General features: G+C 36.4%; 2 protein-coding genes across 4 annotated transcripts; both read right to left on the bottom strand.

Moving 5' to 3' along the window:
- Positions 1 to 506: 506 nt before the first annotated feature.
- Positions 507 to 8172, bottom strand: LOC140790234 (inactive glucose-6-phosphate 1-dehydrogenase 4, chloroplastic). 3 transcript variants are annotated; one of them, XM_073140218.1, is made up of 12 exons: positions 7965 to 8172; positions 7163 to 7391; positions 6486 to 6739; positions 4155 to 4249; positions 3519 to 3633; positions 3153 to 3358; positions 2883 to 2991; positions 2747 to 2787; positions 2077 to 2197; positions 1811 to 2010; positions 1182 to 1382; positions 507 to 1110 (listed from the first exon to the last, which is right to left on the bottom strand). In XM_073140218.1, exons 1-12 carry the CDS (start codon positions 8064 to 8066, stop codon positions 873 to 875), a joined length of 1911 nt encoding a protein of 636 aa, XP_072996319.1. In that variant the 5' UTR covers positions 8067 to 8172; the 3' UTR covers positions 507 to 872. The 3 variants fall into 3 exon arrangements, with proteins under 3 accessions (XP_072996319.1, XP_072996321.1, XP_072996320.1); XM_073140220.1 differs by having other exon boundaries at positions 7163 to 7381; positions 7965 to 8099; XM_073140219.1 differs by lacking the exon at positions 7965 to 8172 and adding an exon at positions 7667 to 7730 and having other exon boundaries at positions 7163 to 7381.
- A 944-nt stretch (positions 8173 to 9116) lies between these two features.
- On the bottom strand, positions 9117 to 16665 carry LOC140790235 (transcription factor TGA2.2-like). Its single transcript, XM_073140221.1, has 11 exons — positions 16043 to 16665; positions 14526 to 14629; positions 14181 to 14254; positions 13880 to 14074; positions 12788 to 12865; positions 12638 to 12697; positions 11055 to 11132; positions 10895 to 10946; positions 10430 to 10701; positions 9892 to 10137; positions 9117 to 9684 (listed from the first exon to the last, which is right to left on the bottom strand). Exons 1-11 carry the CDS (start codon positions 16138 to 16140, stop codon positions 9538 to 9540), a joined length of 1404 nt encoding a protein of 467 aa, XP_072996322.1. The 5' UTR covers positions 16141 to 16665; the 3' UTR covers positions 9117 to 9537.
- Between the last annotated feature and the right edge of the window lie 5 nt (positions 16666 to 16670).

Raw genomic sequence — 16670 nt, 5'->3', positions numbered from 1 at the left:
TTAAAATCTGATGTTTACTGATCATCTATGAATTATGCTAAATAAGTTCAATTGTGTATGAACTCCACTTACATTTCCCTGCAGTCACACTCTAATGGCTTTCATGATATGGTCATGTGGTGCCTGAAAGTGAGCGTTGCTTGTTGTGTATATAAGGTAGGTTAAAAGGAATTGTTACGGTCTTATTTGGTTTGAGACTAACCTACAAGCTCGATTAGTTAGTCTCATTTTTTTAGTTTTAATTTTCTAGAGAGTAATCTTAATTAGATATAAAAAGAAGATAAAAGGATGTTCGGTTATTAAACCAGTTTAAGAGTTTTTAAATCAGTTCAAGGGGAATCCTTAAAACTCAAAACAAACAAGTATGCCCTGTAGACTTGCATACTTGGAATAGAAGCATCATTATGAGTTCCAACGATATTGATAATGTGGAATCTCTACAACTACATCTTTGCAATATTCTTAGTTTAAATTGCATGAGTTTATGCATTCTCAGCAAAAAAAAATTGAGCTTTGTCAGCTTAAAAAAGACTGATCTTTTCATTAATAAGCACAAAGAGATTCCTTACAGTTTAAATTTTAGTTCTTTAAACCCCATAACATCAATATTTCTCTGTGTCACAAGGATAGATATTTTTCAAGTGGAAACCTCAAAGATTTTATACACAAGTTCCTCATTGATCTACATGGAATAAACGTCAAGTGCTGGATATTTACAAATAAAAAAGCTGGTGTCTGGAGCTGTCAAGAGAAATCAACCTTCCTAATGAGAAACAGCTATTGATGTTCCTTCTATATATCACCGCATGCAACTCAATAGGACTTCTGAACAATGAACTGGATAGAGAATTCTTGATATTTAATGATACTGACTAGTCGTCTGCCCAACGAACTCCATGTTTAGCACCAAGATAGTATGCTCCAACAGGCCCCCTACCTCCAGCCTCATAAAGCTCAGGTGTGATCTTCTTCTCGTCAATCTCATGCATAATTGGAGTTAATATGTTCCATGCAGCTTCTACTTCGTCACTGCGCATGAACAGATGATTGTCGCCATCTATTACATCCAGAAGAAGATGTTCATATGAATCTGGCACTTCAACATTGTACCTGCACCATCCAAATTCATAATTAATATATGGCTTCTAAAAGAGCACCAAGAAAGTCAGAGTTAACCATACTTGTCCCTATAGAGCAGGTTAAGTTCTGAAGCGTCCAATTGCAGTCCAAGTCCTGGGACTTTATTGTTGATTTTCATAAGAATAGCTTCCTCAGGCTGATCGCGCAGTATTAATTCATTCGTATCGAAATCTATATTGTGCCCAAAACGTTCGCGGTAGATATTGCCCGGAACATGACGAAATTGGATGCGTATCTCAACCCTGAACAAAGCCAGTGAATCAAAACAGAAAAAGTATGATATACATGCTAATCCTAGAAGATACAAAAGCTTGAACCCAACAAAGATCAACTTGATTTGATTCCTCTTATGGACCTCAGCTACTATAATTGATGAAACAATGATGATTTTTTTCCTTATTTTTCACTTTTATGAGGGGGAGCCCTCATTTTTGAAGTTCCTATTAAAATAAGTGCTACAAAACATTGCCAAGTATCAGTCTTTTTGTACTGTAGCTTGCTTGCCATCTATGGTCTTTAAATCTTAAATCTGGTTGAAGTTTGCATTTCACAGGACAAGATGGAAGCTTTCCTTCACCTTTGCATTCCATCATGCATTTTAATTCTTGCGGACAAATCAGACAAGTATGTTAGAGATAAAAAAAAAATGTTTATAAGTAGCCTAATATACCTGTGTTTGATGAGCCCTATCCCAGTTTTGATCAAAAATGGTACACCATCCCAACGTGCATTATCAATAAAAAGAGCAGCAGCAACAAATGTTGGTGTTGAAGAGCTCATATAACTGTCAAACTTGTCAGAACTATCTTTAAGCTGACCAAGAACAATATCATCAAGGTCTAATCTTCGTATTGATCTGAGCACCTTGACCTGCATAAATGTATTCAATAAAAATCCAACAACTAGTACAGCTTTCACCAAAGGAATACACATTACCTTTTCATTTCGGATATCTTCCCCATCAAGACTCACAGGTGGCTCCATAGCAAACAAAGCTACTGTTTGGAGGATGTGACTATGAACTATATCTCGAATAGTACCATAACCATCAAAGTATCTGTGAGAAAACAGGAAGTTCATAAATAAAGAAACCAGATTCAGAAAGCAACAGATTGGATTAACAACGAACCCCAAAATTTACAGAACACGAGCAATTTAAGGGATCTTAAACTAGTCTGTGTGAGCTTCACATCATATCTTTCAATAGATATATTCCCATTTCCCTATCAAGGTTGGGTTGCATTAGTAACATGACAGCTAGTGTATACTTTTCTCAGAAAAAATTATGAAAGTGATTTTTTGTTACTCTAAGGGATGGGATTATATGCAAACATGATGACAAGGACTTTTGGATTTTTCCTATGACAGTAGTGTCATTTTGCAAACATGATGATTGTTGCCTTGCTCATTAATTCTTGTATGAACATAGGATTTATAAAAAAAATTCCAGTTGTGACTTGACTTGTATCAATAGTGCTTATGAAGCATTTGAAACTGTCATAGGCATGATGCAAAAGAATAAAAGGATAACCAGAAGATATAATCATTGTTAACACCACAAATCTTTCATGATCTTAATGCTAGCATATAAATGCCTTATGGTTACCTTCCTCGTGCTTCAATTCCACATTCTTCAGAGAAGATGACCTGTGCCAGAAATAACATGCAACATTAAAAGGTTAAGACTTAAGAACGTAATACAAATATATGATACAATTCTCAGAAAAGGAAAGAAACTGTACTTGAACATTACGTATGTAGGTTCGACTCCAAAGAGGCTCAAAAACCAAATTAGAAAATCTCAGAACAGTGAGATTTTCTATTAGGTCTTTCCCCAGGAGATGGTCTATTCTGAATCAACAGTTACACCTACTATTGTCAGTATAGCTTAAAGATATGCAGTTCAAAAAGCAATACAAAAAGGCAATACAAAAAGGCAAATTTTCATCAATTTAAAGCCGTAAATTTTTACACAAATAGAATAAAGTTTTAGGCAAGACAGATAAGTGCACCTATAGATTTGGCTTTCTTCAAATTTTGAAAGTAGATACTGAGTTAAACGATATGAAGAAAATTCATCAAAGCCAAATGGCTTCTCGATTATTATTCTATTCCATCCTAATTTAGTCTGAGCCCCATCAGCAAGTGTCATTGCAACATCAAGAAGTGCTTCTTGGGGAACTGAAAGGTAGAATATCCTGTTTGCTGCATGATCTCCCTGTATAAATGAATTATAGATAGTGATAGTCAACTCATAGATCATAATAATGGCAACTCAAGCAGCCGATAAAATCTTATGCTAGTGGAACTTTTGTGTTTTGATTATTCCGAAACAATAATGTGTTTATTTACTGTGCATATAAGTTCTCAGATGGTACCTCTATCTGCTTCATTTTGGAGTTGAGTTTTGCCATTCCATCTCTGTTGTTATATCCTCCATCTATGTAGTAGGTTCTATCAAGAAATGCGTCTAACTTGTTCCCGCAATTTTCACTGCTTATACACAAAATTGCTGCTCATTAACACATGTCCTTTCTGAATTATAGCAGGAGATAATTCTAACTGATTCAAGAAAAAAGAGAACAAAAAAGTATAAACATATAAAATGTTAAAGCCAAGATCAACTGAGATCTTGTATAGATGCAAGCTATATCATATTGCACATGCCTGCAAGAGGGCATTCATTGGTCAATCCCTCCCTCCCTCCCACCCTCAGATAATTCTGATTTATGAGAAATAGTTATGAAAGGAAATTCTGAAGTTTTTCTCAAAAAGTTCATTGTCAATTTCAGCAGATGCAAGTTCCAAGTTGCAAGTTGCTAGCATGTAAATATTTTAAGACTAAGTTGATACAAGTTACAAGCATGAATTCCTGATAGGAAACCGGAACAAGGAAAGTTGATTCGTAAATCAGCTCAGGCACCAACTTCAAACATAGAATCAGTAGAATAAAATAAACATGCAGATTTAAAGTACGGCAGATAGCAGCTAGTTTACTAAGGAAAGAATCATACTGGTGTTCAACCCGACAAGTCAAAGTAGCCGCAATCATAGATCTTAAATCTTCATCTGTTAATGGCTTTCTAGAATATCCAATGATACCCACATTCTGCAACATAGGAAGGAAAAGAGATGAAAAGATGATCAGACATCTGGACAGAAAGTTTGACCAAAATGTTGTATTTGGTCACACTAATACTGGACAGTGATAATGTTGAAGAAAATTTTACCAAATATAAGTGATTCAAGAAAGTAAAGAAATAAACCAGCAAAGATGCCTAAATGAGCTGCAAATATAAATATAATGATTCATCAAGACAAACTTACGTTTAACTATCGAAGATGTCTTGTTTCAATTTTCAAACCATAGGAAGTTACATACATACACGAATGTCTCACAACACTTAATTTAGGGTTAAATACATTTTACCTTCTTATATTTTGGATAAAAATCATTTTACTCCTCTGAAATTTTCTTTTGTATTACCTGAACTAGTAATTGGAATGCAATTCTTTTCTAGGAGCATGCTTTGCTATACATTCTGTGCAGAGATTTATGAAATATGGCCTGGGCTACTTGGATTCTTACTAAGCTCTAATTGGAGGCAGGCCCACCAGTCTAACACATATGAACTATCATATATTTTGTCAAGGTTTCTATCAAGATTTTCCCTGTCTTCCTTAAAAACCTGGTGCCAACTTTCACTTGAAACATTTTCACCTTGGTCCCACAAAGATGAAACAACAAGAATGGAAAAATCAATGGATTGTTCGTTGTATCACTGTACGTATCATTTAAAAGTTCCACATAACATTGTTTTCCTCCTTTTCTATTTCAATATAACGTAAAATAGTAAAAGTAAGAAATATTGATATAAGCTATCGAATAACTTCTCCTTAGTAATTCTAAGAATCTACCATGCAATTCAAAGGATAACCCTTCTTTATTATCTCGGCAAGGTCCAGTACAGAATGCAAGAGTTCAACTTTAAAGGTCATTTCCAGAATGAAATAGTTGAAAATGATACGTTTCCATAACTGCATTCTACTTATAATGTACAAAAAAGAATTCAGAAAACAGCATTAAATATTTCAATCTAACAGATCTATCAGGTGTATGGGCAGAAGTATCAATATCTAGTTGAAGTTGAATTTCAGGATGTAAAACATGTTTGTGTTCCTTGAAATATCCTAAGCACAAACTTAAAAGGTCTCAGCAATTAATTCATCTTGGATATTGGAGCCCAACTTTGAAGATAATTTAGAACAAACTTCACGAAGTGCAAAAGGAGAAATGAGACAGTATAGGTCAAAAAAGTCCAATTTTATGAAGCAAGAGGAAGAAGGCAAAGATGATATGAGAGGAAAAGGGGAAAATAGTAAGACGCGAGTTATAAGCCTAGAGGCAAGAAAGCGGAAGGAGATAGAACAGAATAATAGATGTAGAAGAAGTACAAATAGGGAGAGTATACAATGCATGGAAAGAGATAATCGAGTTTTCCATGTCCAAGGGATGGTGCCTTCTCTCTAGGCAAGGATAAGATTGTCACTAAAATATCATACAGTATGTTCCTTAGAATTTGATATCTCATTGAGAGAATACCAAGAGCTAAAGTAATTTCCAAACTTCCCATTATCCAACCAAACGGGCTTGAGCAAGGAATGGCCTACAGCATGTAATCCTATTTATTCATCGGGTATTCCATATTATACCTGTAATATTTTGAGTTAAGGACAGGGAGATGAAGCACAACTGCACTGGCACAAAGAGACATGTGAACTTTCATTCTCAAACAAAAATCTGCCCTTTTATCTAATATAGTCCATGACCATGACAATTGGGATAGCAAGAAGAATAACCTTACTCATATGAACGCCAAATTAACAGCTGATAAATAGACTGGAGAATTTTCAAGATCTATTCATTAATGAACTAATCTAGTTTTCTTATATATCAGCATCATAATGTTATATGACACGAATGCAAGGAGTTGGATATTCCAAAAATTTATGATTTCAACTCCAGTAAGTCTTATTGCTAAACTTTCTTGAAGCCAATGAAAAGATTTCCATCTCTATATCTAATTAGAAGTCAACAAAGTACAGACATTCTTGTAGTCAATCAAATATTAATCTGAAGAAGACACCCTAAAACTTATGATGATCGTCTATTAATTGACATGGGGAACATTATAAGTATAACCTACAACATGTTTAATTTTCCTTGGACATGCTTGTAGTTACTCAAATTTTGTTTATACTTGCTCAGCAATATGCCTTAGATTATCCACAAAAAAGTAGAAGTGCTTCCACTTTATGCACCAATCACCAGGGAAAAGTCGTACCTGAGGAAGAAACCCACTATAATACAGGGCAAATAATGCTGGAAACACCTTGTTCCTTGCCAATTCACCAGTAGCTCCCACAACAGCAATGCAAAGAGATGGTGCATTATCAGCTTGATGGCCATTAGAAACAGATCTCTTCTCTAGTGGAGATGGAGGCCCCTCTGAAGGGTTGGGACCATTATGTTTAACAGGTTGATCATTTGAACTTTCAATGACTTTGGAGTTTAAAGATGGTGTTTCAACTACTGAATCTGCAACAAAAGGACCTTTGAGAGACACAGGGTAGAGGGAAAGATGTAAAGTGCAAGATAAATCCATACAAACACCCTAGACCTTAAGCCCTTAAGTCTCTAAACCCCAAATCTTGAAGCCCTGAACTCTAAAACCAAAAGCATGCATGCCTGTGCATGACCAGATATGTGGACACACATACAAATACCCTAAACCCTAAACCTTAAAGTCTCAAAACCCTAAACCTTAAAGCCATAAACCCTAAAAACAAAAGCAGGCATGCATGTGCACGACCACGGCTATGCACGTGCACACAAACACATATATTAGCATGAAACAATCCAAGCATATCATTCCCAACTCATGTACAAATTTTTACTTGATAGATTAAAAAGATAACTAAGTAAAATTTGGCCAAGATGGAGTGGCTTATTATTACTGACCATTAGATAGCTGTGCATCTTCAAGACTTCGCTTTCCTACCGATGGTGCAGTTTCAAAGCAATTTTGAACTTTGCCTTTTCCTTGAACTTCTAGTTTCATTGGTTTCTGCCATCCATGTCCTTTTATGGTCTTGCAATCTTTCAGCTTTTTAAGTCTCAAAAGTCTTAAACCACAAACATGGGGCCTAAAATAGGCAGCAGAGCCATTGAGGAGGCTTTCTGTTGTAACCTACATATTCATCAGCATAAGTACTAGAAAAATCAAACAAACATCATACATGCATAAACTTCAACATCTAAGTTACAATGTCTAGACATAAACATGCCTCCCATGGTGAGCTGTTCAAAAATAATGCAATCAGCAATGCCACTTTTGAGTGTCATCTAGCAAAATTGGTTCATTATCTTAAAAGCGTAAAAAGAGAATTTAATTCATATAACAAATTCAAGAATCAAAATCCCTAAAAAAACAACAGGGCAGATTAGAAAAACTAGCTTCCTCACCTATGATCAACTGAACAAGTTGGCATTGCCAAAAGTGGATAGATGCCATCTAACAGTTAATAGGAAGAATTAGGTCTTGTTGAATTCTAACCCAAGAGACGTTTCCAATCCACCATCAGGAAGACGCGAACTTGGTAGACTAATTCAAGAATCGCTCGTAAACCCCGCATAATCTAAGCTAACTTAAGCCAAACTAAGCAAGACTGCAGACAATTGTAAGGAAAGAACACAGAAAAGTACGCTCTTGTTCTACCGGGAATAAATACAAAGACATGTAGAAAGAAGAGAGAATGCTTACCGGGCGGTACCGGGAAGTTCGTTGGAACGAGGAGAGCCGTCCGATCGGTGATCTCGGCGCGAAATGGGTGTTCGCGGCCGTCGCGAACGGTAGCGGCGCCATCTCCGTAACAGTATCGGATCGTATCGCTACTCTTTTTTTTCTCTCCTCTCTCCCATTCTCCTGATCCGATATATACCGGTCCGCAGATATTTTGCTTCCCGGTTTTGAACCCATCAACATCCGGCAGTGAAATCCATGGGTTACACGAAATTGACGGTAGACATTGCGACACCTGTCGGTGTCGCAGAAACTGTGGGTTTTGGTCGGATAGCAGATTAGGATATGGTTGTTGATCTCGCTGTGGAGCCCACCGCCCACGTGGATGTCCACTTGGCAAGATTAAAATTAGGATTAATTATCCTAATCTCTTTTAGACACAAATTCTCCTTTATACTATTTAACAAGTAACATCTCCAAGCTTTTATAATATTTTTTAATTAAATTTTTTAATAATTCAGGGGGCAAATTGCAACCAAGCAAACCACATAGGATATTCTAATAAGTTGATGAGTAAATCTTATATGAAGAAAAATAAATTACATATGAGAAACAGTAGACATTAAAAATTATATTTTACTCTTTTTATGGTTTGGCTCAATTTTAACTTATAATCATGTCTTTTAAATCTAAACAATTTTTTAATCTCTTGTGATGGAAATCAAAATGTAACTGTTGTTACAAATAACCAAACTATCCCTTCCATCATTAGTTTCATTATTTTTTACCATAAGTAAATTGCCAAGTGACCAAACTACCCTGTCATCATTCATCTCATCATCTAAATCAGTTTGTATCTTTATACTTTTGTGATATTAATTAAAGCTTTTACACATCCCATCAACAACTGCCAAACAATTACAACTATAATTGTTGGAATCTGGATAAATTACACAAGAGTAAACTATAATTTACCCATTATATTTACAATATTTAGTTTTAACCTCTGCTAAGAATTTCCATGTCAAGGAGTACAACTACTCCTCATTTCTCTCTAGAAGTCCCATGATCACACAGAGTGTAAACTCTTCCTCTCCCTAAAATGTGAATAGAGTTATTCCCTTTACAAATCTCAAAAGAATGACCCTGAAAAGATATGGAACGGAATAACCATAGAGAATGAGTACTTGTTCCACAAACTTTTATTGGAATTGCAAGTATACCACAATCCATCCAGATAATTTTGATACAAGCCAAGCTTAAAGAAGCAACTGCTGCTATGTCATGGAAGACGTGGTGCTTCACCATTGGTACGCTAAGTTAGAGAGTGTACAACAACATTACTGCAACTAAGAGCAGTGGGACTAACAAGCATAGGGAACAACAAAAGACCATACTTGCACTAGATAATGATACAGTGAGAAAATAATTGTTAACCCAACTATAAATTACTAGATGTGAAGCTCCAGCATCACCCTCGCATCCTATCACCACCAGATCTCTCTTGGAACCAATGTGATTGCCAGATGGAACTGTATGAATGACAAACCCTCAAAAGATGCCAAGAAACATCTGAACTGAATCAATTTTGCTCCTACTCCCGTGGCCGAGCAAGCCATAGAGAACTCAAGGCACGCAGCCTTGAGAAATAATCGCTTATTGCAAGTAGAGCACGTGCAGATTGACGGATCGTTAACGTTTTATGCAACTGTCGCAAGGTCTGCTGCCGCAGGTTGTCGGCCTGGAAAAAGTAAGGGCAATACATTTTATAACAAATTATTTCCTATTAAAACCATGAAGATTGTACTATACTTGAGACACTGCGAACCAGAAATACATTTGAATACCATAGATGAACAACTTCCATAATGAATAAATAGCAATAGTTACATAACTCTGTACAATATACCATAAACAAATTTAATTCGCAAGATCCACAAGATTTTACCTGACGAAGGAAGTTCTCAAGGGTTCCAAGTTTCCCCATGGCCATGGCCATCTGGCCCATGTAGTTTGCAACATTCCCTGAAGACCCTGTTGGTCCAAGAGACCCAGCCAATGTTTCTGCCAAGGATTGTTGCAATGCCTCCATACCTTGAGATAGAGCATCCTCAGCCTGTTGAGAAGATTGCTGAAGATTGCATAACCCCATCAATTGTTGCTCTGTTAGAGGCTCTAGCTGATTTATAAGTAGCTGCAAAATGTGGCACCATAAGTAATAAACAAATCAACAATAATAAATTGGTCAATCTGCTGTAAACCTCAGAATTTCTATTTAACTCATTTCTGACATTCACAGATTATTTTCTCCTTTTCTCTGTTGCTTCCTGTCATCACATAAATTAAACTCTATATAAATGTAACTCTATATTCAAAAATATGAATATAACTATCTTCAAGGATAGTGGTTCCTTCTAATTTATTTTAACTAAACTTATTTTTCTCTAGTAGAACTTTAAGCAAGGACTAAAGTACAAAATTTTCACCTTTAAAAGCTCTGACGAACGGAAACCACCAAGCCAGAGAAAACATCTCTCTGCTGGTGTCTTCCACATGCCTGATAATATGTGAAATACATCTGCCTTAGAAGCAATACCCTTGAGCCTGAAGATTTCATCATAGTGCGTCATGATGCCTTCTACAGTAACTCGGAGATCATCATCACTTGCATGGGCATTTACTGCAGCCCTTAGCTCATTTATCTGTCTATTATGCTCTTCCAGCCACCGAGCATATTCTAGGTCAAAAGCCAAAGCCCCTATAAAACAACTTACAGTTATTTCTTTTCGAATGAATAGGCAACTAAGACTCGACCTAGCATAAGATTGTATAATGTCAAACAGTATCACTGGTACTGAATATACTATCTAAAACCTAAACATTTCAATGGCAGTTTCTCAGCAGATTGGAAAGGAAATAGAATGAAAATTTAAAAAGACAACTGCAATTACCATTTCCACTCATTGCATGGGACTGATCTCCAGAGCTAGAAATGAAGATACCCTGTCAAAAAAAATTCTAGGTAAAGAAACTAGATATCAATCTTCAGGCCAGACTCACCAGAGAATGGCATCTATAAGATGGGTAGAGTATGAATTAACAAAAGTGTACCTGCTGGCGAGCTCGTTGGAGTTCTTGCTCTAATTGCGTAAGTTTCAGCCTACTGTTCTCTAGTTGTTGAACATATGCCTTGTATAAAATGATCATTATCAGTATCATATCTAAAAAAAAAGAAGCAAGTTGACAAGGTTCCTAACAATGTATTGGCAACAAATTGCCAACCAAATACAAGAACTGAGATCAAATGGGAGAAAATGTGAATACAATGAATATAAAAAATCTTGACATATATGAGTAGCACTGAGCAGATTTCCTTTAAAAGGAGCAAACAAAACTATCTTGCTTATTGCCCAGATAAGGAATAATATAGTAAATATGTGCACTATATGGATACACATTAACTGCAAGATCAAATATATTTCATATTCATTGGGTTCTATCAAGGTCAAAGTAACTTTTTACGATACCAATATCTGAATACAGATATACATCATATATTGGACCCTAGCAACTACTATCTGACTCATCATTCAAACATTTTACTCCAAACTAGAGTTCTTTATTCTTTCCTAGTTCCTACATCTTTAATGAGAGCTTCAAAGAGCATAAATTAGCAGCAACATAATTTCTGTTCATATTTTAATATTCACATGTCATGCAGTCAGAAGAGTTTTGTTAGATTTAAAAGCATTGTACTGTGTACCAAAAGATCCGTCGTGGTGAATGAAGCTAGACATCCTTCTTCCTGATGATTTAGGTAAGCATTAGAGTTTAATTATAGTTAAACTTCTAGAAGGAGATATTGAGAGTTTGAATTTCTTCATCATTGTTTCCAGCTTTGATCAGAGTGGTTGCTTTCCTTCATGACTTTCTGCCATTTAATGCCATATGGCTACTCTTCAACATAAATAAACCAATAGCTGCTGCTGATTTCACACAGTTCAATTCATAGTTTCATACTATGTGGAGCATCCCCTTTTTTCCCATTTTTGGACATCAACGGACCCTGTCTAGGCCTTCTTTAACCATAGTCTCACACAAAGAGATTCACTTTACAATTCCATGCTTGTTTGAAGGCAATAGATGCCACTTGGACTATTGCTAGAGATAACTGACTGTCTATTACCCCAGACTAGTTCATAAAGGATTATAAGCATATTATCTAGCTTCTTTCTCTAACCAATTGGAGGGAAATTAGAAATAGTTTCGGTACCATTAAGCATCAACATTCAGCACCCATATTCCCTTTCACCTTGGTTTAGAGGAACATCTGACACTAAAAGATAAGTAGCAGCCCCTTCTGGTGCCCATTGTCACCACTCTTCTTGATCATCTCATGTTGAGATATAGGGCAACAACTTATTTTCCACAGAAAAAACATGGGGAGTATGAATAAACATTTAGCTAGTGAAAAGTCCAGAAAATATCAATTTATATTAATGAATCTTAATTATTCGGCAATAGGGGATATGAATACAGTGAAGCTATTGTACTATCAACCAAATACAACGTAATTGAGCGGGTGACCCCATTAAAAGAAGTTTGGAAGATAAGTTACTTATTTTTAGGGGAAAAAAAAAAGAAACTCATGTTCAATGTGAAAAGAAGAAAGTGTCAAAATTATATCAAGATACCTTTTTTCTCAAACGACTTTTTCTGGCAGCTTCACGATTTTGAGCAAGCCGGCGGAGCGTCTATTATGACAAAAAGTTTGAACAGATAATTAGAAATTCTATTTATGACTACCAAACAAACTTGCAGCTTACAGGAGGCAGAGTTATTACTTTTTGGTCCCCAGATCTGTCCTTCGATCTGTCACTAGAATCAGACATCACGACAGCAGCAGCTTGTCCTTGTTCCATCTGCGCATTGGAAATGATAAACAAGAATAATCAACTAACTGATAAAAATTGACCATACTCCTTAAAGATCATAATTAATCAGGCTTAAAAATACTTTAAATACAGACAAGAAATTCAGATGTATTAAACAATAAAATGAGAACTTGATTTGTCAACAAGCTAAAAATTCTGTATAAGATAAAAACCTGCAGGAAATGACAACTATAACTGCACACAGACCATATTATGGAAGCTAAAAAGAAAACAAATAAAAAGTTATAGCTCAAGTACAAAGCTAGGATGCATGAGCTTGGTGGGCAAATATTTCTCGATTCCATGGATGAAATCACAAGACAATTATCTGTAAGTAGAACAAATGACACCTGACAAAGTACGATCTTATGTCTATATTAAAAAAAATTCTCTACTAATGACATGCTAATCCTGTTTCTGACGCAATCTGCAAAAAGCAAAATGGATCCCCTTAAGAATTAACCTATGCAACTTCCATAAGATCCTTGGAATTTACTCTCAATCTCATTTCAAGCTACTTCCAGTTAAATATCACACTACAAATACATTTTAGGTCTAAATAATTAGCAAGCTTCATTTCACCTTAGATGAACTAATCACTATGAGATGCTTCTTCACAGTAAATGGAAGACATTCTACCTAATGATGGGTTACACTATGATATAAGTCCTAAAGTTGACAATTTAGAGATATATAATATATCATATACCCTCCCCCCTCTTCATTTTCTCTCAATAGGATAATCTTCACTGTATATTCATAATTTCATACATCACTACATTGCACTCGGCAGAAGTGTATGAAATAGTTCACCTCATCTTTCATCTTCTAACAGTGCCATTCTCTGTATTCATATGATATCTACTGCTCAAAATTGTCATTTATATGCTCTGCCAAAGTGTTTATGTTTTCAACCATCTTATTATACAAATAATAAAATAATAAAATCATCAGGAGCACCAATGATATAAATAAAAAGGGAAATGCAGGAAGTGGATCAACCCTCTGGTTCTTCTCATCAGTGTCGACATCCGTAGATGTGTCAGTCCTAGGACTTCCATCTGCCATTGTGGACTCGCCCCAGTTCTCAAAATGACCACTAGAAAATGGCACCAGATTAGGTTGCTGTCCCTTTTCTTGGGGCACTGTCAGAGACCCAACTCTAGCTGATGGAGTATTATCAGTCGAGGTGAGAGCCTGTAAATGGCAAAGAATCAATTCAGGACGTCAACAGCAGGCATAAACAGATGTAACTTTCTGGACAGTAAGAGCATGTGATACATTAAGATAAGCTAGTGCTCACTTTAGTAAAAGCACCAAAATGAGGCAGATCGGAACCAACAGCTTGTCCACTTGACTTTATATTATACGCAGGATCTGCGAAAGGACAGAGAAAGTGTAAGTATAATAGGATCTACTAGGTTCCGATAATTGCTCATACGTAGCTTAGTTCAACCACAGGGAACCAATTTCCTTTTATGTCAGTACTGAACCATATCCTATTTCAATTAGAGGAAGAACCAATGCACATAATGTTAGACTATATCATATGACCACCACGAGTATATTGTGGAATGCAATAAGAATATATGGAATGATAGGGGCACTTTAGGCAAGTACATGTCCAACCAAGGAAACAAGAACATACTTCTGCTTATATCAGAAGCATCGTCTACTCGAAATCCAATAGTTTGATGAATTGCCTCAAATTCTGAAATTCTAGAAGGGTGCATTCTGTTTCCCTCTGCAACACTTAGAGATGCAAAGAGAAGCATTAGTCTAACATGGAAAAATATCGCAGAGAAGATAGTAACAAATAGCTGAACAATTATACTGAGTTATAACAAATTAAAACTTTCATCTGATGAGACAGGCAAAAGGAGGCAGTTTGGCAAGCTCATGAGTATTATAATCAGTCATGGTGCAGTGTCTCTATGAGATCAAATAGCACATCTTTCTATACATTTGCAATTCTGTACAGTATTGATCTGACAGTATCTTCTTAACAGAAATGCTACAAATTATCAACTGCTTCATTATCCCTTTGTCCAGGAAAGCCACCAAATAATTAAATGTCAAGTCAACTCCCTAACCAAAATATCCCATGATTGCTAGGATCTACACATAATAAATTGAATGATAATCTTTAATTATCTCTTTCTTGATGGATCTACACATTTACTAACTGAATGGTTACCCTTGTACAATACTATAACTATTCGTACAATATTAGCAAGAAATGTAGTGTTCTTCCTACTTTGTCTCTGGCAACTTTTCCATGAACATAACTATACCCTGGAACAACAGCAAAAAAAGAAAAGAAAATAAAGAGTGTTCTTCTGCTCATAAGAGTGTGTAACAAAATAAAGTACCATGTCAACTAATTTGCATCCGATTTTCCTAACCTACCCAAAATCAACTTCCAGACCAACTCTAAGACAGGAATACATTGTGACACTCAAGACATATTTGTCATGCATGACCATGTCAACTAATGAGCATGATTATCCTAAATTATCCAATATCCTGTATAAAAATCATCACCAACATTAACTCTAAGATGATTCATGGTATTACTCATAAGATAACTTGTTATTGTGAGACCATTGGCATTTCAACATTGAATTCATCATACCACAATCTTAATTCAGTTTAGAAATGCAGCTACCTGCTTTTGGAATACATTTTGTACTACTTCCAACATAGACCCAACTATAATAAAGGTTTGATCAAAATGTTACATTATCAACAACAAATTTCTATAGAGACTCTTCTCTGTTGAATCCTTCCTCATGCAACAAATAGGCAAATCCATAGAGAGCCTATTAAAAATAATGCTCCCGCATAGGGATTTAATATCTCAACTAGCCTAATGCGGAAAACCTAAACCTCACCGTACTGTTGTACTACGCAACTAAATGAAGGTATCAGTAATGCGTGCCCTACTGCACTTTTGCAGTTCCACTAACGGGAACATGAAGAAAAAGAGACATCTTTCATCCCATGGAACGAGAAAATAAAGTAAATAAAATAGCAACGAACTCAAATAACTACGAATAATTTGAGTATGATCATAAGCTGCATAGAGCTAAATCACCACAAAAAAAAAATTCACCATTAAAATCAATCCAAAGATCATAAAGTGCCAAGAAATGATCCACATACACTGTTTGAGCTCCTGGAATCGAAGACGCGAATCCCGGCATCCCTCCAACGGCTCCCTTACCATCTTCTGCGCCAACCCCAACTTTCCTACTCCCCATCCACAACCACCATCATCCTCACCACCACTCCCAAAAGTCCAGATCAAATCGCAACCCAGGAACCCCAATTTCCACCGAAAGGCAGCACCTTTCTAGCTCCAAGAAGAGGATTCCGGAATAACCAAAGCAGCAACCTTTCTAAAAGAGGCAAAACAACAGCAAACCCACCACCGAGAAAGACAAGTCTCCAACCCTTATCCGTACAGCAGAAGCAAAGCGCCTCAGGCCACGAGCCCTCGCCAGAAGCAGAGAGGTAAAGAGGGACGGCAGCAGAAGAGTACAAACGACAAGTGGAGGACCAACACCGAGGAGGGATTCGTAGATCGAGAGGGAAAGGAACGATCTTGGAGCGATCCCGGACGAGAGGATCCCTCAATTCGGCGGCAAGAAAGGAGAAACCCTAGAATTTGGAGGGGAGAAAAAATCTCATAGCAAGGATTGGGAAGATGGCGACGCCTACTCCGTTCTTTGACTCCTCTCTCTCTCCCTCTCTCGATAATTCCGATCTCAGGTGGTCCGAAATTTAGTTT

Source organism: Typha latifolia, chromosome 6 (genome assembly GCF_019914945.1).
Source record: "Typha latifolia isolate L0001 chromosome 6, TyphaL0001v2, whole genome shotgun sequence".
Classification (NCBI taxonomy): Eukaryota; Viridiplantae; Streptophyta; class Magnoliopsida; order Poales; family Typhaceae; genus Typha; species Typha latifolia.
This window is presented reverse-complemented; position numbering and strand designations above follow the sequence as displayed.

Excerpts from the sequence above, each read along its gene's own strand:
- LOC140790234 (XM_073140218.1), bottom strand. The coding sequence starts at position 8,066 with ATGGCGCCGCTACCGTTCGCGACGGCCGCGAACACCCATTTCGCGCCG. Across the intron at positions 3,634-4,154 it reads ACTTGTCGGGTTGAACACCA|TGAAAATTGCGGGAACAAGT; the intron begins GTATGATTCTTT and ends GTGTATAAGCAG. Across the intron at positions 2,788-2,882 it reads CCTACATACGTAATGTTCAA|GTCATCTTCTCTGAAGAATG; the intron begins GTACAGTTTCTT and ends TTTCTGGCACAG.
- LOC140790235 (XM_073140221.1), bottom strand. The coding sequence starts at position 16,140 with ATGGGGAGTAGGAAAGTTGGGGTTGGCGCAGAAGATGGTAAGGGAGCC. Across the intron at positions 12,866-13,879 it reads CTGATGAGAAGAACCAGAGG|ATGGAACAAGGACAAGCTGC; the intron begins GTTGATCCACTT and ends TCCAATGCGCAG. Across the intron at positions 10,947-11,054 it reads TCCAACGAGCTCGCCAGCAG|GGTATCTTCATTTCTAGCTC; the intron begins GTACACTTTTGT and ends TTTTTTTGACAG.